This window comes from Pungitius pungitius, chromosome 6, assembly GCF_949316345.1.
Source record: "Pungitius pungitius chromosome 6, fPunPun2.1, whole genome shotgun sequence".
Taxonomy (NCBI): domain Eukaryota; kingdom Metazoa; phylum Chordata; class Actinopteri; order Perciformes; family Gasterosteidae; genus Pungitius; species Pungitius pungitius.
The window spans coordinates 21,256,169-21,274,080 of NC_084905.1; the positions used below are offsets into that span (position 1 = coordinate 21,256,169).

Sequence of the window (17,912 nt, forward strand, 5' to 3'; positions counted from 1 at the left end):
TTATAACAAAATATATGTAAGGTCAATATATATATATAAAATCTAATTAGAGGCTTTGTAATTAATTAATCAAAATTAATTGCATTTTAATTGCATAAATATTTGACCTGAGAACAGTGAGAAGTAATTTTTTTCACATGGATTTTTATTTTTGTTCAACCAATTCCAGCAGACAAGTGTAGAAATAGCATATTTAGAAATATAGTACTTTTAGAAATTCAGGTAGCCTATAGGTAAGTAGACCTTCTGTAAACTAGGTTTTTTTTAAGTAGACCAATACTTGCAAGTACATTCAGAACATTGGTTATTTTTTCAGACGTGGTCTTAGTTACCCTGGTCCTTAAACCAGTCATCTGGTGCAGTGTGGGTTGGGTGTGGGTCCTTGTACGTCCACGCTAGCTGCTAATTGTTGTGCGTTGAGGTGATACTTGAGGCTCGATGTGAATTCCTTGTTGCACAGCTTGCACACAACCACGCTCTTATCGACGCTTCCATCCGTGTGTTTATTATAATAAGATTTCCCATTCACGGGGCCACCCGACACGGTCTCGTCAGCTTCTTCGTTCATGTTCACTGTGGTTTGTTGTTGTCTGAAGTCATGAACGCTAGTTGGTGCTCCAGTATAATCGGTCCTCCGAAACTCATCCAGTGAGAAACGTTCCGCGGCGCAAAAAATAAGTGTAAAAATTGTTTAATGTGTTATTTTTTGGGTAATTAATTAATCGTAATTAACACGCTAAAGTCCGCGCTAAAGACCGATTTATATACATTATAGACACTATGGATATATATATATATATATATAATGTTTTATATATGAATTAAGGAGGATTCTATTTTGCAGGTGCAAAAGAAGTTGCTCAACAGAACATTTTATTTTCACACAAACCCTTAAAACAAAAAGTATTCTAAACTAAAGCGGGGAGCAGAGCAAAGTGCTTCATGAAGGACTCGGTCCCATCACCCCCACCACGGAGGACTCTGTACTTGCCCCCCGATGGCGGCTCTGCAGAGGAGCAGGAAGGAGGCGGCCCCGAGCGCGCTCAGCGCCACTCCGCTCACCGTCAACCGCACCCTCCGGTTGCCGCGGGAACCAGGTTGAGGGAGCAGGCAGCGATCTGCGGCCTCGTCCACCTGAGGAGGAGGAGGAGGAGGAAGAGGAGGAGAGGTTCACGTGAGAAATCACACAGGAAGTATCTGAAGCTCATCAGTCTACTTTGTGGCAGGTGACTGGTCAGGCTGGAGATGCCAGCTCAGTGAGTCCTGGGGTAACTGGTCCCTGACTCCACTACACCAGAGTCACTGCAGTTCGGCAATGAAACCAGATTCTTCTGGAATTCACGGACAAGGATTTGATTCCGACGGGACGTGAACGCCGCGCATCTACCAACAATACTCAGGTCGATTATAAATCCAGATCTTACTACTAAGTCTTCTTAACCCGAGTCGGTAGAAGGACCCGGACAGACATGCGTCGCCAAAATCACCATCAAGGCTGTCAACACATCCAGGAACCCAATTCTGACCTTTCACAATAAGATAACCCGCTTTAACGCCTCCACTTAGTGCAATTAAAGCGCTTTCATCGTCTCACTACTTTTCTCATCAACGTAACTTTCCTTTACGACGGAAGGTGAGTAAATGTTGGCAGGTAGATTCCTGTCTGACACATCAGAAGGTAACCCCCCCCCCTCCGTTTCCCCCCTCCTAAACTCCTTCACCCAGTCAACCTGCGTCCTCTCCGCCCCCCCCCAGCCCCCGCCCTGATCCCTCCGCCTCATCGTCTGTGTGCTGACAGGTCGATGTCACAGCGACGCTGACTTATGGGCTGTGAGGACTCTTCCCTGTTAGGACGACTCTCTCCTCTAGTAACACACACACACACACACACCTACCTGTTGTAGCTCGCCAGAAGAAAACGCACGCACACACACCCACACACACACAGTTCTGCGGTTGATGCTTAGTCCTCAGTAGAAAACAGCGAGCTGAGATGGACGTGATTGGCCACCAGGGGGCGACTGTAGCGACGTCCCTTAGTTCATTCATTACGATTTATATCAGCTGCATTTACTGTTCAATGTTTTAACTACTTACAAGATTATTATTTACATACACTAAGAGTACATCTCTTACATTTTTCTAATAGTCCATTTTAAATAATCTTTGTTTTGCATTGAGTGTGTTGGTTTGTGTAGAAGTCTGCAGTTTGGTCTCATTAATCGTTGCAAAGTAAATAAATATGTTTTATGACAATTTCCGACATTTGCCAAATGATGAACCAGAGCTCAGCAACGTGTGTGTGTGTGTTGACCTGGCAGAGCAGACTGCGGAGGCAGGTGACTTCCTTCTGCAGGTCTCTGGCCTGGACCACCAGCAGGTTGCAGACGGCCAGAGCTTCTCTTTTGGGGTCCGGTGAGAAGACGAGCTACGCAGAGACAAACACATCTGTAAATATAAACAGCTGGGCACAAAGTAACTACGACACGGGCTGTGCACTCGAGGAAGGTAGCTGGTCCCATCCAGAGAGGAAGCTTTGGGGCGGGGCTTACTGTGATTGACAGGTCTCGTATATGACGTATATGACGCCTCTAATCTACTGTTCAATATTGTAAATATGGTCACGTTGATCCATTAGTTGAATTTAAAAAACAAAACCATTGCGATCAATGATCTTAGTTTTGTTTAAAGGTAAAAGGTTCAACTCCCTCTTTACACGTTCTGCCCCCTGAAACGACGTCACACCAACTCGCCTTCAGACTCCTTTATGATCCAACACATTCTCCTCCTTTTCTCAAACGCTGACGAACCTGAGAGGCTTGGCGGGGAAACTGTCTGATGACTTCCTGAATGGTCTCCGTCAGGTAGCAGCACTGATGCCTCACGCTGATCAGGAAGTTCTGCAGCTCCTCACTCCTGCAAGACATCTCGCATTAACCAACTACTACAGGGGAAAGAGTGAGGATTCACTCATTGAGCTCTCAGCCCATCAAATGACAAGGATTCCTCCATTTGGATATTTGATCATTTGAGGTATAAAAAATGAAAAAGCTCTTGTGGTTTTAGTCAGAATTACAGAGTTTTCAGCATGTGTTTCTCTTCTTTTGACTGATGACACTGAATAGGTTTGTAAATGTTCTTTCCTTTCCTGAAGATGCTCGGCGCTGACAGCACAGACAGATTGATCGGACCTAACGTGGTGTTAACATTTACCCCCCCCCCCCTCCCCCGAGACCACCTCGCCAAAAAACGGGTAGAAGAGCGAGCAGGTGGCGGACCCCCCCCCCCCCACCCCCCCTCCCAGATATTCATCAACCTCTCTCTCCCGTCCCTCTGGTCCAGTGGGATATTGATGGCTCTTATCTTAATGGTACATTTCCCTGGTGGGGGGGGGGCACTCTGTCAGAGGGGCGAGTAAACAGTGTCTGGCAGCCGGAGCTGCACCGTCACCTCCCTTCTCCCCGCTGTTAGTTTATCTAGGCAGCAGAGTGATGATGGGCCCCCGGTGGGAAGATAGCCGAGGGGACCGCAGGAGGGGGGGGGGGGGGGGGGCAGCAGGTGCCTTGCTCAGTGGCTGAGGGGAGAGTGACGCTCATTACTTTCACTGCACTTTGCTCGGCAGCTTTTTCTGGATTTCAGGGACAGAAATATTTTTGTTGTATTTTCACATCTAAAAGACAAATAATGCTTTCACTGTGTTACATTCCTGCTAAAATGCCTCAAAATAAGACCATTCAGCACCTAGGAAGCAAATTAAAATGATACCAAAGTATAAGTGACTAAATCGTCTGCTCTCTGTTAAAATGAATGAACTCTTCATCTTATATGCAGCATTTTGTCCTTTGGGTGGCGCATTTTAAAACACCAACATGTTGGAATAACGGACCCCCCCCCCCCCCTTTGGACCTGTGCAGAGTGACGTCATGTTGTAGAGCGACTTCACTGAAACAAACTCCCGATGAGCTTTGACATTTTGTGACTAAATCCCCTCAGAACTTATTAGCGAGAATGCAAATTCTGTGGACTTGTTTTCCGTCCTCACAGCTTTGGACTCGCTAGAATTACTCGATCAATAACCTGCAGATTCAAGAAGAAATGTGGCCTGATGTTTGCGTACAGTCTTCAATAAATACATTCCTGACTATTCCCACAATGTTTTTAAGACTAGAGTGAACAATAAGGACCCTGAAGGAGGTCTTAGGCTCTGATGCCCCCCCCCATCACGTCTCTGAGGATTCATGAAGTGACGGGTGCGGAGCGATGGCTTTCTTTGGCCCCTGCCGCTGGCTCAATGCGCCCCCCCCCATCGCCTCTCACCTTACAAATCATTACGGCTACGCTTAAACCATTAGGAGCGGCTCTGGGGCTCGGCCTACGGGGAAGTGGGGGAGGGGGGCTGGAGGGGGGGACGGGCACAGACAGTGAGATGCTCATGGGGCTGATGAACGACTTCCAGTAGAGGAGGACAGATGGAGCATTACGGGGAGATGGAGGAGGGCTGGATGCGGGGGGGGTTTGAGGTGTGTGGCTGACAAGTGTTTAAATTGTTGCTACTAGAGTCAACACTGGAGTGTTTGTGGAATCCTTGTTTTTTTTTCTTGTGTGCAGCTGACAGATTTTATCTCCATCCTATTCGTAGCGGACCAAAACGTTTGGAATACTGTAAAGTTTCTCTAACACCTTTGGACACAGCGATGTCTCTGTGGGGTCCGGAGACGGGAGAACGTGCACGGAATGAAGCTTCTGATCACATCGTTAGTCCTAATGATGTGATCAGAACATGAGAAAGAAATGGGGCAGATCCTCGATCATCCAATACAGACACCTTTTTTTCTAGGTTTAGAGGGCTAGAGAATATGTATTTTAGGGTAATTTCAACAGTTGATATTGGACATAATATATATATATATATATATATATATATATATATAGGAACCCAGCGCGTCACGGATCACCGGCGCTGGGGAGATGTGGTTCTATACCCGCTGTCTGCTGGGCACGGCAGGCTGACAGAGTCCAGGTCCACCTGGTCCAGGCGCATCTGCTGCACGGCACTCAGCAGCTTCTGCTGGTCCTCCGGGTCCGTGATCCCGACCTGACAAACAGAGAAACTCGTCACTCTTTTGGTTCATTCAAATGTTTTCTCTTGGCCACTTGATGCTTGTTTTATTGAATTTAAGATTAAACCCAATACAATTTAATAAAAGCACTACTCTATCTGAAAGGTTTGTCTGTAATCCATAATAAACTTTGTTCCAAGGCAGCCGATTCATTTCAGAAGTGCGAAGCCGAAAGTGTGAGTGACATTGTGTATTTAATAACCTCAGACACCTTTACTGCTTAGAACGTCTCTGCTTCGACGGCCAACAGCTGTCACACCTTGTGGACCACACACCACACTGCTCCTACACGTACGTAAACACGTGGGCCGCACTTCAACCCGCTTTGGAGCGCAAGGCGAGAACCTGCGTTTCATCTGGTGACCACCAGGGGGCGACTCCTCTGGTCCCATAGGCGTCTATGAGAAAACGACTACTTCTCACTGGATAAACAAGAGTTTATGGTCTCAACCTCTAGCCTCAAGATGGTCTTTGTCACAATGGATTTTTGCAGCGGAGGAGTGACGTAGAGACGCTGTATACGACTGGTGGAGACCTGTCAATCAGCGTGTAGCCCCGCCCCAAAGCATCCCCTTCTTTATGGTCTATTTGACTCTAATTAGGGCATGATTTACTACGTCATGCTGTAATAAAGAAGTCTTGAAACAAGAGATTGAGACTATAAATCCTGTTTACTTTATGAGGGATTAGAAGTAGACTCGTTACAGAGCTCATGTGACCTCTTCCTGGTCGGGAAAGAGTATGTAAGTTTAAAGGCATTTCTGCATTGGCTTCATTCTGCAGAAGCCAATCTCCCGAGGTCTCCGCCTGATGGTAAGTAATGCTCAGAATTATTGAAGCCCCAGTGAAATGTCTACGATGCAGCTAAATGAAAACGTTTCTCACTATGGCCCCAAATGTGGGAAACCAGACAAACGTTGCACAGGTTTGAGCACTCTCCCAAGTTTACAGACGCATTCTCGCATGAATTATCTTACATTACGCTGCTAACAGCGATTATCCGTTTAATCCCCCCCCCGCCCTCCCGTTTCTTACTGGGTCGCCCTGAAGCCTGGCAGCGAGCAGCGAGCAGCAGAGCTGACAGACAAACAGATGTTACAGTTGTCCTCTACCTTGTGCAGCTCCTCCTTCTCCATGGTCAACAGGTGGCCCCAGGTGATGTCGTTTTCCTGTGCGGGTGTGTAAATGAGAAGGGAAAGGGGGGGGGGGGGGGGGGGGGGAAACAGACATTTACCAAATCAAAACTTTCTGCTGTTGAAGCAGATGTGCCTGCATGAAGCAACAATCGAGCGTAACCCGTCCTCCGCGGCGCTCCAGCCACAGTGGATCCTTTATGAGCCAGTCGTCTCGTGACATGTTTTGAAGCATGCAAGCGTCACTCTGCCAACGCGGCGGCTGCGTTCTACACATCCAGGATCGCCGCAGCTCACCCGTGGATTTAACGCTGCGCTGCAGCGCGTTATCTCTGCTCACCATCAGAGGCCAGAGAACAGGAATCTCCCACAACGCTATTCGCGCTTTCCACGAGACGTTACTCCAGCATGCAGGTCGGTACTTACGGCGATGATGTCAGTGAGGCCGGCGAGACCCAGGCCGTGCATGAGCAGCTCGAGGTCGTCCAGCTTAGTCACGCTGCAGGCAGAAGAATGCACCGTGAAGTCTATTTACACGGAATGAACTATGAACTGAGCGAGCAGGATCCAGCTGTGAGAGACCTAACTACGTTGTAATGGAGGAGGGTTGTTGACCTGAATGATATAAATATTACTTTATTACAAAACTCAGTCAACAACATTTGTTTTTTCTCATTATGTACACGAGTGCGTGCAGCAGGTTTTTAATTTTTTTTTTAGCACTATCAAGTAAATAAAGTTTGCGTCCCCTTGAAGCGGAAACGGTGACTTTGACGGCTCCTTTAAGGGCTTTAAAGGGTCAGAGACTCGTGCTGGTGCAACAGCACAGATTTAATGGAATGAATTATGACTTTAATTGGTGCAAAATGCTAAAGTGTAAGCAGTGTCCCCGAGTTCATTGTTGACGTGACGAGTGGAATTATTGTCTCTGACTACCAGAGAAAGTCTGCGTTTGGGAGCCAGCTGACCCTGAAGAGACTAAACACCGGAGAGTGGGCTTTGTTGTTGTTTACGTCTGGTGAGCCGTGGCTCAACAACACCTGCTGCACAGGCAGCGTGTCTCAGACAGTCCAACGGAGGGCGACAGACACACACACAGGAGTCGATGTGGTGAAAGCTACCACTAACTATGGTCTAAAGAAATATGATCTGATGCTCTGCTCGAAATGACCTCACAGATCCACACCTCTGTCCTCCCTGAAGCCCCCTGGGACTAATGTATAAACAATAAAAAACTGGTAATTGGATTAAAAAAGAAACAATAGTAAAATATATATGTGTGTGTGTTCAAATGCAACAGAACAACAGCCTGAAAGCGGGGCTCGGGTGGTCGGACCTTTCATTGGACGGTGGAGGTGCAGAGTTGGTCACGAAGAACCTCGAGAGGGTCTCCTCCGCGGAGCAGAAGGTCTGGAGGGCTGACGAGTGGGACGAAGACGCCAGAAACCTGATCACCTGTGAACGGTGGGATGCTCGGACTCATCGATCATCGCTTCTACGGGTCTCGGGAGAACTGGTGACAGCTGGACTAGATCTTAAGAACACATACAACGAGAAACGCATCACAAGACGGCTTCACGTACCTGCGTGCGTTTGAGGCTCATGGCCACGTCAGCAGGGCTCTTGCCAACCTTGTTCCTTATAGTTTTGTCCGCTCCCAGCTGTAGGAGCTTCAGCACGGCCTCCTCTCTGCCGTACTGCACTGCAATACACAGAGCCTGGCAGAGAAGATCTGACTTTATCACAGGCCGAGCTACAGAGCAGAGTCCCATCATGTTTGAATTGACAGAATAGCTAGCAACTTTAGCCGCACAGCTAATGGCCAACGCTTTTTACTTCCTTATCATTTAAATATTTCACATAATCACTTAGACCAGCCGCCATGATCAAACAATATAGCGATTGGTATCTGCCGATATGGTTTAGAAGTGATCAGCATTAGTCATGGTGCGCACCGTGTTTCCGCTGGCGTCCTGGAGGTTGATGGCGGCGCCGTGGGACACCAGCACGTTGATGACCTTGCTGTGGCCGGCCTTGGCCGCCAGCATCAGACAGGTCATTTGAGACCTGAGCAAGATGAAGAGGCAAAGAACATGGAGACACGAGTGGGAGAGATGATGAAGATGAAGATTAAGATGAAGGTACAGACACACACCAGCAGGGGGAAGCACACGTCACCTTAAAAACAACTTCCAAGGATCATGAACAAACTGGATTTATGAAGGAGTGATAACTCTTTTAGGCTCTAAAAAGGTTCAACTAGAAAATAAACATATGTATTAATAATAACTATAATATACATTTATATTCCCTGTATATTTTCCATTTGTCTCCACTGAACATCTTTGAGTTTGATGACAAACTTATTTTGGCACGTTGTGATAAGAAGTTTTATTCTTTTATGCTGTGCATTCGCACGGGTAAACAAAAGTTACCCCCCCCCGTATGAAGTCATGGCACTGCGATTTGATTCTTCTTTGAAGACCACATTCCGGAACATTTGACTATTCCTTTGAGTACAAACCGATACATGAGGGCTCATCTGCTGTAGTTACATGGACCCACTGCCTCGTCATCAGCAACACGTCACCAATCGTCACCCTGTTCATGTGTTTGCTTCTGTCCCATGAGAGGGCTGTGAGTCAATAAGTGTCTCATCAAACAGCATGGGGAGGGTGAGGGGGGGGGGGGGTCAATTCATCAAGCTTTTACAGGAGAACGTGTTTGTGTGTGAGAGACACAGTAGAGGCCTTTAAAAAGGGCAATCCATGATTCGTAAGTCAACAAAACACAATGTAAAGGTACTATCACCCTAAAATTGATTGACAGGTCTTTTAAAATAACCCCAATTGCCTGACTCCAAGTAAATGGCGATGGTGGCGCATGGAGTAGCGCGGTGCGCTGGGAACTGCAAGGTTGGTGGTTTGAATCTCAGCTGCTCCTTGTCAAAGTGTCCTTGAGCAAGACACCGAACCCCTAATTACTCCCCAGGCAAAATGTAACCCATGGGTTATAATGCAGTGAAAGTCGCTTTGGACAAAAAAGCATCAGTTAAATAACATGCAATGGCGTCAGTGTGTGTGTTATTGTAAGAACCCTCGCTGCTTGATGAAGCACCGTGAGGTGAAATAAACTTGAAGATCCAAGAGGGACGTTTAAAACAAAGACATTTGCCCCAGTGGATTATTTCACCTCATTGGACATTTATGTGAAATTGAGTGTGTGAATTCTTGCAGAGGCCCAGCTGTTCTGCTGCGTTGATGTGTCTCATGACGGTAGTCATATCATTTAGTTTATAGCTTTAAAAAAAAAAAGTATGCTCCTTGTCCCACAAGCCAGAATGGAATTGAGGAAAAGGCCTTTGTGTATTCTGCCCCCTCATCGTGGAATATGTTGCAGATTTAAAACTGTTTCTATGATGCTGCTGTTCTTAGCCAGGTCTCCTAAAAGTCATTTTTGATCTCAATGGGATTTTAATGGTGAAATAAAGGTTTAAAAAAATTGAGACATGTAATTTAGCTGACTCTTTAATCCAAAGCGACTTAACTAATTCAAGCCCCCCCACCCCCCCGGGTACAGACCTATCTGTACATCGCTACTCGTCTCTACCTGTGTGTCGCAGCACAAGCTTTGACTTTTGTAGCAACAAATAAACTTCAACTCACGAATACTCCCAGAGAGAAGTGATGTGAATCGACACGCCGCTACAATACGCTGTAAGGATTTACAAGACATCCAAAGGTAATGTTTAGGAGTCAAACAAATGAACCACCGCTATGACGCAGATGTCAGTTCATTTATTGTACCCGACAATCAGGTGATTCCTCTGGAAAGGTGGGGTCATTTCTGCTTTCACGCACTGTACTACTGCATTTTCCCAAGCGTGGGTACAAGGTCACTCCCATACTGTTCCACAGTGTGTGTGTGTGTGTGTGTGTCCTTCACACTGTGAGATTGGGCCGGTCCCCAAACAGACAGGTGATTGATATGCAGACAGTTCAGAGTAAACAATGTCCCTGGCATCAGCAGGAAAGACTTCCAGAAACACCCAACTCAACTAACTGCTTTAAAAAAGTATATTCATATGCAACTGTACCGTAATAATAAAGAATAATAAACTCTACGATCAATGGGTATTATTATTCATCATCATGTGGTTATCTTTCAAATTTAAAACAATAATGAAGTCTTGAGTCTGGAGCCGTGTTTGTTTGACTCAGTGTTTCCATTACATTTCAGACACGGTGAAAAATCAAAACAAAAAGAAGATTTTACAGAAGGGACACAGCTGCTGTATCGGGTTTTTCTAAGCAGATCCAATTCCAGTGGGAAGTTGAGGGAAAACAAATAATCATGTAAACCCCAAATTAGTATGAATATAAGAGCCCTGCAAACCTTCATGCACAATTACCTACTGTATGTGCAGCCCAGAGACGCATGTTGGGATCAGTACAGTTGGGGGGGGGGGGGGGGGGGGGCACACACATGGAGGCAAAGGACTGTGAGATGACAGAAGCCGCTTGTTTACACGGCGACGGAGGGATGAGCAGCTGGTGTTGATCATTGGTCTGATATCAGACGTAAGAGGTGATGAGGAGGAGGAGGAAGATGACATGAACCCCCCTTTGCTCCCCGCCTCCTCTCTTCTGCATCCCGCTGTGTCTCATTACCTCGCTTCAAATATTTTGTCTGGGAAGGAACCAATCAATTTCCCAAAGTGTCCACGTGTGTCATCAGAGAGAGAGAAAGGGGGGGGGGGGGCGGTAGTGACAGGGCATTTGACGTGGTAAAACAAATCCCCAGACAGTGACCTCCTTCATTCCACAGCAGACCAACTCTCCGTGTCCCTCCCCAGGAAGGAGAACCACATCAAGGCGTTGCACCGGCTGACGGATCCCAAAAGTTACAACTTATTGAACGGGGGCATCGGTTTGAACTCCCGTGACGTTGTTGAAAGTTACATGTTTTTGAAACAGCACGTGAAAAAACGCACGTGGAGCGCTGTTTTTATGTCTGCTGTCCTTTATACGTTTAAAGTAGTTTCAAAAGGGCCAATTATTCAAAGTCACGTTGTGTTGTAACACCACAGTTGATTTAACTGACAGATGCATAAATTAAATTAAATACCTGCGTGTCACACATTGTTGCTGGACATAAGTGTTAATTTTTTGCAAACCTTTCGACTCGCGGGCCATAATGGGTTCTAAAATTTAACAGAGGGGCCAGGAAGAAATGGATGAAGTGTTTGTGTGAGCGAATATAAATGACATGAAAAATCATTACATGCAAGGGTTTGGCTTTTAACAAATAGCAAATCATTAAGATATTTACTTTGTGTCTTTGTTTACTCGCGATGCTTCTGACACGACCAACGGAAACGTCATGGTCCTTTATTGTTTCCACTGTGAAATTGTTTGTCCCAACAAAAGAGACCGTAACGTCCTACAATCGAAAAGGGTGCTAATGAATATTTTTCATCATAGTTTTCGTCAACGAAATTAACACTGCTGGACATTTAAATCCAGTTTGCAGGTCAGACGGACATTTATTAGTTTCAGAATAGATGAATTCCATGCTGATTGTTGCATGGAATTCAGAAAGGCAGTTTACAATTTAAAGTCTGAAAAAAAGAGCAGTTATTAATGTTTGAGTTCAGCTACCAAAAGAAAAGGGTTCTCCCGTTGCCCATGTTATATGTTACACCCTTCTAGGGCTGTCACAATTGCTCAAAAACGACATTTGAATATTTGCTTTAAAAAAACACCTTCTAACACATTCGAATATCTGGTTGTGCATTAGACACGTCAATACCAGGACAAATCAATACGAGACATAACTACTTGTACAGGTAATTTCTTTAAGAGTTTAAACATATTTTTTATATTCGAATATTCATTTTCACGTTTGAAGATCTGTTTTTAACAACTATTCAAATATAGAATATTCATTGACAGCCCTACACCCTTCCAACAACTTGTAAATCAAACAAGTGAAAACCTAAATAGGCTTTGAAGGATAATCGGATTGATGTTGGTTAAATGTCAAATAGCATCTGAACATCCAGACTAAAACGATGGCACATCCAAATGCAGCAACAACGCTGTGGAAGCCACCGTTTTAAACAACATTTTTAAATGAGCCTGGTTCTCGAACTCTTTTTCCTGGATCTAAGTTTGTAAAAAAAGGAAATCTAAAATCCTCGCGCTCCGCCCCCTCACACTGCGTGTTTGTTTGTCTGTCTGTCTGATACCGGTCTGTACATGCACATGCCATAACAGGACATTCCAAACAAAAACACACACACTGTATGGAGTTCTGCGGTGAGTAATGCTAACACATGGCAGCTAACGAGAACCATCAAAGGACATTTGATCCGGCACCTCTGGGTTTTTGTTTCTTTCCTCTCCCCTGTTCATGTCACGTCTGGAGTGTTTCTATTTGGCCGGGTTGTGACAGTGTGCACTGTGCTGGAACTCTTATAAACACTTTGACCTGAAACATGTATGCAACCCCCCCCCTCACCTGTCCACCATGTTGGGATCGGCATTTCGGGATAGCAGGATCTCCACACAGCGAGCGATTTTGTCGTCAGTGGCAGATGCCGTGCAGCTGGCCATGAGCACCGTCCAATGATCTGTGGACCCAAAAGAAACATTTAATTATGCTCACGGAAAAGAAGGTCTTCTTAAGACTTGGTCAAAATCCAAGCATCTTTGGATTGGATTCAAAAAAATTTATTAAATTCAAAATTCTATTATGTTTCACTGGGGAATATTTACAGTACAGAGGCTTAAGACACTGTAAATTCACCTTCAACAGGCTTTTAGCGTAGCATACTTAATGAAAGCCAACTGGTCTGCGTCGACAGAAAGACACTATGAAGAGTTTTAGAGAAGGAAATAACAGTTTGGCCTTTTGACGGGAATAACAGAGCACGGCGGCTGCCGTCAAAGCCTCCTCAGATCCACGTCGTAACGGAATAGAGCCTGAATGCATCATAATGAAGCGGGCGGTCAACTTCTAACAGCTAATGTTAACTCGCTCTCGCCCTGCAGATTGCAACACGACTGATGATCATAGTAATGTCTCCAGGGAACAATTAAGGTCGCCCTGGACATGGTGTGAGTTTACTGCGTCGTTCATGATTTTAGACGCCATTAGCAGTACCAGCGGTGGTGGAGACATTTTTCCAAACGGATGAGATGTGCTAAAATATGTTTGGTTCATTATGAAGCTGTGGCGGGAGTGTGTATTTGTGTGCGTTTGTGTGGCGCATGAACACCTGGGCCACTACATACTGTACGGGGGTTCCTGTGTCATCGGTGTCTGTGTTTACACTATGCGTGTGTGGGCGGGTGTAAACCAGACAGCCCGCTTCTGCGTCTACAGAGAAGCGGAGTAAATAAATGCGAGGCCTGAGAATCGGTAAAAGGCGGCATGAGGGCGACCGTTATCAATCACTCGCGCATTCCTTTCGCTCGGCCTCGCCTCCCGCGCCACCGGGACGTGACCACACGTCATCCCCTCCGTTAATTATTTCCTTCACCTGCCTCCAGCATCAGATGCCGAGACCATGTGAAATCTCTCTCTCTCTCTCACAAACACACACACACACACACACACACACACACGGAGACGGAGTCTAATCAGATATCGAGAGCATGACCACAGCTTTGGTTCCCAGCTTGGATGTCGGGACGTGCAGAGGACACAGGAGGGTCTCCAACGGATCCCCGGGGAAATTAGGAATGCCGTTGTCACAAACCGTATGTGCAGCAGCACGGGGACATGAACATAATTCAAGAGTTATTTAACATTGAATTATTTTAGTCAAGGCAGTCATTGGATGGTCAAACAACAAACAATTACATAGTTAAACAATCAATGTGTGAAACAGTTTTATTGCCAACGGGTATGGACCAATATATAGGAAATTTTCATTTGTGCTTTCTCTTGGTTGACCCCTGATATTGAAGTGTTAATAACTAACACTGGAACACCAGCAGCACAGCTAACTGCTGACTTATGGAGAACCTCCATAAGTCAGCAGTTAGCTGTGCTGCTGGTGTTCCAGTTTGTTTTATACAAAGCAAAAAACAAATTCCAGCTGCTATAATAATTAACAAAAAATACCTGATTTGTTTCGGCAGCTCCTTTTTTTCCTTTAATGCTGATGCGATACTAGAGACTCAAATCAGTGATACTGGTGATTTTTCCTTGTTTTTTTTGTTTGATGTTCAAACATTTAGCAGGTTTAGCATTGACTGCATGAAACAGGTCTATGATTATTGAAGCGCCAGTAAGCAACGGCTGCTCAGATCATTCCTCAAGACGTTCTCCTGTTGTAGAATTACTAACGTAACTTCTCCTGACTACTAGCCACTTGTTCTCTTTAATCTATCTCTCATAATGACAATTAAAGCTCCCTAGAGACATCACTTTCACAACAGACTGATCATCCACTGTGATCGAGGCAAATTTGCTCTGACTGGAGTGGAGTTGTTTGCCCTCTACGGATCACAGGTGACAGAACTTCAGCTTCAATTTATTGTTTTCATGGATCTGTAACTGCCATTTTTCACACAGGATGCACAGTTCCATGTGAATAGAGAACATGGAACCTCAGAACATGGACAACTCCTTTCCCTTTAGCTTATTTTACCCAGACCGACCTCTGTCCAACAGATGCCTTCAATTTCTCTCGCTTTGGGATGATGGTGCTGTGTTTGAACTAAAAACAACTCGGAGGCTCGGCGGTGTGTTTCTGCAAGAGTTCCTCTTTGGCGTCATCGGCATTAAGTAATGTCAGATGAAGCGTGTTGGTGCAAGGGCCCGATTGGTCGCCCGATCTTTGGCTGCAGCAGGTGAGGAAATTGGAAAAAGGTGCCACGGGGGAAAGGAAAGCTGGACGCCAACGCAACGGGGGGATTGTCAGGAAGATTTGGCACGGCTGTTTGATAGCCAAGCCTGCAAGGCAGCAGCGTGATCAAACTATGGACCCGGTTTGGTTTCCCCCTGCCGAGAAGTGGTGGTCGAGGGACCAGAGGTCGGCCGGGGCTGCAGTCCTTTGTTAAAGTTATTTCAGTTTTTAACCAAATGTATGTACCCTACTTCCATTTCATGTCACCATGAGAGTCTTAAAAGCTTTTCACAGACACTCTGCTTTGTTTCAACAGAGAAAAGTGCATGTGTCATTTATGCAGAAAGTATGAACCATTTCAATACGTCTCAGCTGTGTGTTAATAGCTTCCAAATGGTATTTAGTGAAATGACTGACTACAGCGTGTAAGTAGCGTGATTTCACCTTCAAACTACAAACAAATAATCAAAGGAGAAGTAGTCTGTCTTTGGACGTGGCCATTTTTGATTTCCTCAAGTACTTAGTGAGAATTGGGTTTGTCAAACATCAAGATCTGAATTAATCTGACCTTTGCTGAAGTTGGCGCTAGCCCCTCGGTCCAGTAGCAGTTTGGCCAGGTCGTAATTAGCAACATTGACGGCACACATCAGAGGAGTCCATTCAAAGCCGAGCCTGGTCTCCACGTCCACGCCTGCCCAAACCAAACAGATCAGATTATTACAGAACGCCCTCCAGCTCACATACGAGCACACAAAACAAGATTGTGTTGTTTTTCACTTTTTTCCTATCAGACTTGATTTCTTGATATCACTTTATGATTAACAGTTTTTAACATTGGGCTAAAACATCCACACCAGCTGCTTGAACATGTTTCTCAATTTAGACTTTCTGTGAAGCATGCGCATACGAGTGTTTGTAGATGAAAAAACTTGTAGAACTTTATTATGATTTGATGATTCAAGTTGGATTAATCTAGCAGTTAGAAATCAGCAAAATCTAAGAAAAGCAGACTATCTTTCTATGACTCGTTGGATTAAGTCAGGACAAAAAAAGTCAGAGGACAATGGAACAAATGAACAATTCAGTTTGTAATAGTTCTTGCATGAGTCTTGTTGTGATTGTTTATCTGCTATTTGAAGCTTAATTTGAAGCTACTATGGATGAAGCAATGATAGTGATTAGAGCACTGATCAATAGTGAATTCCTGCCCACTCAGTCAACACATTAGTTGGTAAAGTGTAAAAAAAAATTCAAGAAAATATTTTTTAGGTTAAAAAGTCAGATAAAGAGAGTACTTGCCATTGTCCAACAGCTGTTGAACAGTCCCAATGTCTCCTTTATGGATGGCGCGTTTCAACAATGATTCATTATCTTGTGCTTGTGGTTCAGCATCACCCAAATCCTGTGATAATGAGGAGATCAAAATTAATTCCCCAAACGACTCCAAGAGGGAGCAAAGATAAAGACGTTCCAATCATTAAATAAAATACGATATCATTAACTATCAGGGCAACTGTGCCACTTGCATGTGTAATGATACAGTGATGTTAAATATAGTAATGAGCAGCTCTTCTCCTGGTGACTGAATGTTTCAGGTGTCCACTGTGAAGGAAATCTTACCTGTGCCAACTAATACTGTGAATCCTAAAGTGAATCCTGTGCACTAATGTTGACAGTTTCTGAGATAACTAATGTTAAACGGCACACTGAATGCAAAGAAGTTAAGGATTGCAACCAACACTTTCACCATCTGTTAATTGTTTTCTTAATTAAGCCGTTAGTGATGTATTTAATAATGTCAGGAAATAGTGAAATGCAAGGAGCCCAAAGACGTGACAACGGAAAGCTGCAAACAGGCCACTCAAACCCTAGAAACTGAGAGCAGAGGATCTATGAGGCAACGAGGCCGAGCAGGATCAGCTAATGGTTGACTGAAATAGTTTGGTTTCTATCAAAGAACAAATCAAGTAATCAGTCAAGTTAAATATCAACTACTGCATGTACAAAGAGTTTTTTATAATCTGTTAATGCTCATTTGTTTTTGGTTTACAAGACCTTTAATTGGCTGTATATTTACACAAATCTGTGAAGCTTCTATCACTTAAGATAATTTTAGTCTTAAGACAATATTTTTTCACTTGGTAAAACTGTAGGAAGAATTTGTAACATTAACATAATAAACTCTTCCACTAACTATCCACAAACGTCCGTTTCCTAATGGCAAGTACCGCGGAAGTTTTTTAAAAAAAGAAGCAGAATTTCTAAATTAACATTAACTGGCTAAATTTACTCATTAACTTTTTTCTCGTTACTCTAACGTTAGCCGCTCTAACTGGTCACAAGTAGCATCAACTAGTTCGCCTAATGTTTTTTCCTGTTTCTATTTCGTCTAAAACCAATCAATAGAGCAACACTAGCTTAACTCGATTTAGCCACAAGCTAGCTAGTAACGCCTAGCGGCCAACGTGTTGTTGCTAACGTTAGCTTCTAACGTAATATCATAAACCGGTTTCTAACAAAAATACCGTTGCGCGGGAAGACGTTTTATCCAGACAACCGACATCCCACTCGTCGTTGCTTCCGTCGCTTTCATCTCCAGCCGGGAAGAAGTTGTCCACGAAGCTGCTCATAATGAAACTAACGGTAATCTTTTTTCCCCCCAACTGGCTAAACTTCAATCACGGCACCAGCTCGGTACAGGTGAATCGGAGGGGGTGTTCGACGATGCGCCCCAGTGCAGCCCGCAGGTGGGCGGGGTTTGAAGGCCAACCGCGGCGAATTGAACAGTTTTCATGACAG

The 17,912-nt window shown here is 44.8% G+C and overlaps 1 protein-coding gene across 1 annotated transcript; it reads right to left on the reverse strand.

Annotated features, from left to right (window-relative positions):
* Positions 1–850: 850 nt before the first annotated feature.
* On the reverse strand, positions 851–17,849 carry asz1 (ankyrin repeat, SAM and basic leucine zipper domain containing 1). The gene is made up of 13 exons (XM_037452540.2): positions 17,639–17,849; positions 16,413–16,515; positions 15,682–15,804; positions 12,776–12,887; positions 8,209–8,320; positions 7,837–7,971; positions 7,590–7,708; positions 6,680–6,752; positions 6,233–6,289; positions 4,983–5,095; positions 2,811–2,916; positions 2,315–2,428; positions 851–1,134 (listed from the first exon to the last, which is right to left on the reverse strand). Exons 1-13 carry the CDS (start codon positions 17,741–17,743, stop codon positions 961–963), a joined length of 1,446 nt encoding a protein of 481 aa, XP_037308437.2. The 5' UTR covers positions 17,744–17,849; the 3' UTR covers positions 851–960.
* Positions 17,850–17,912: the final 63 nt, after the last annotated feature.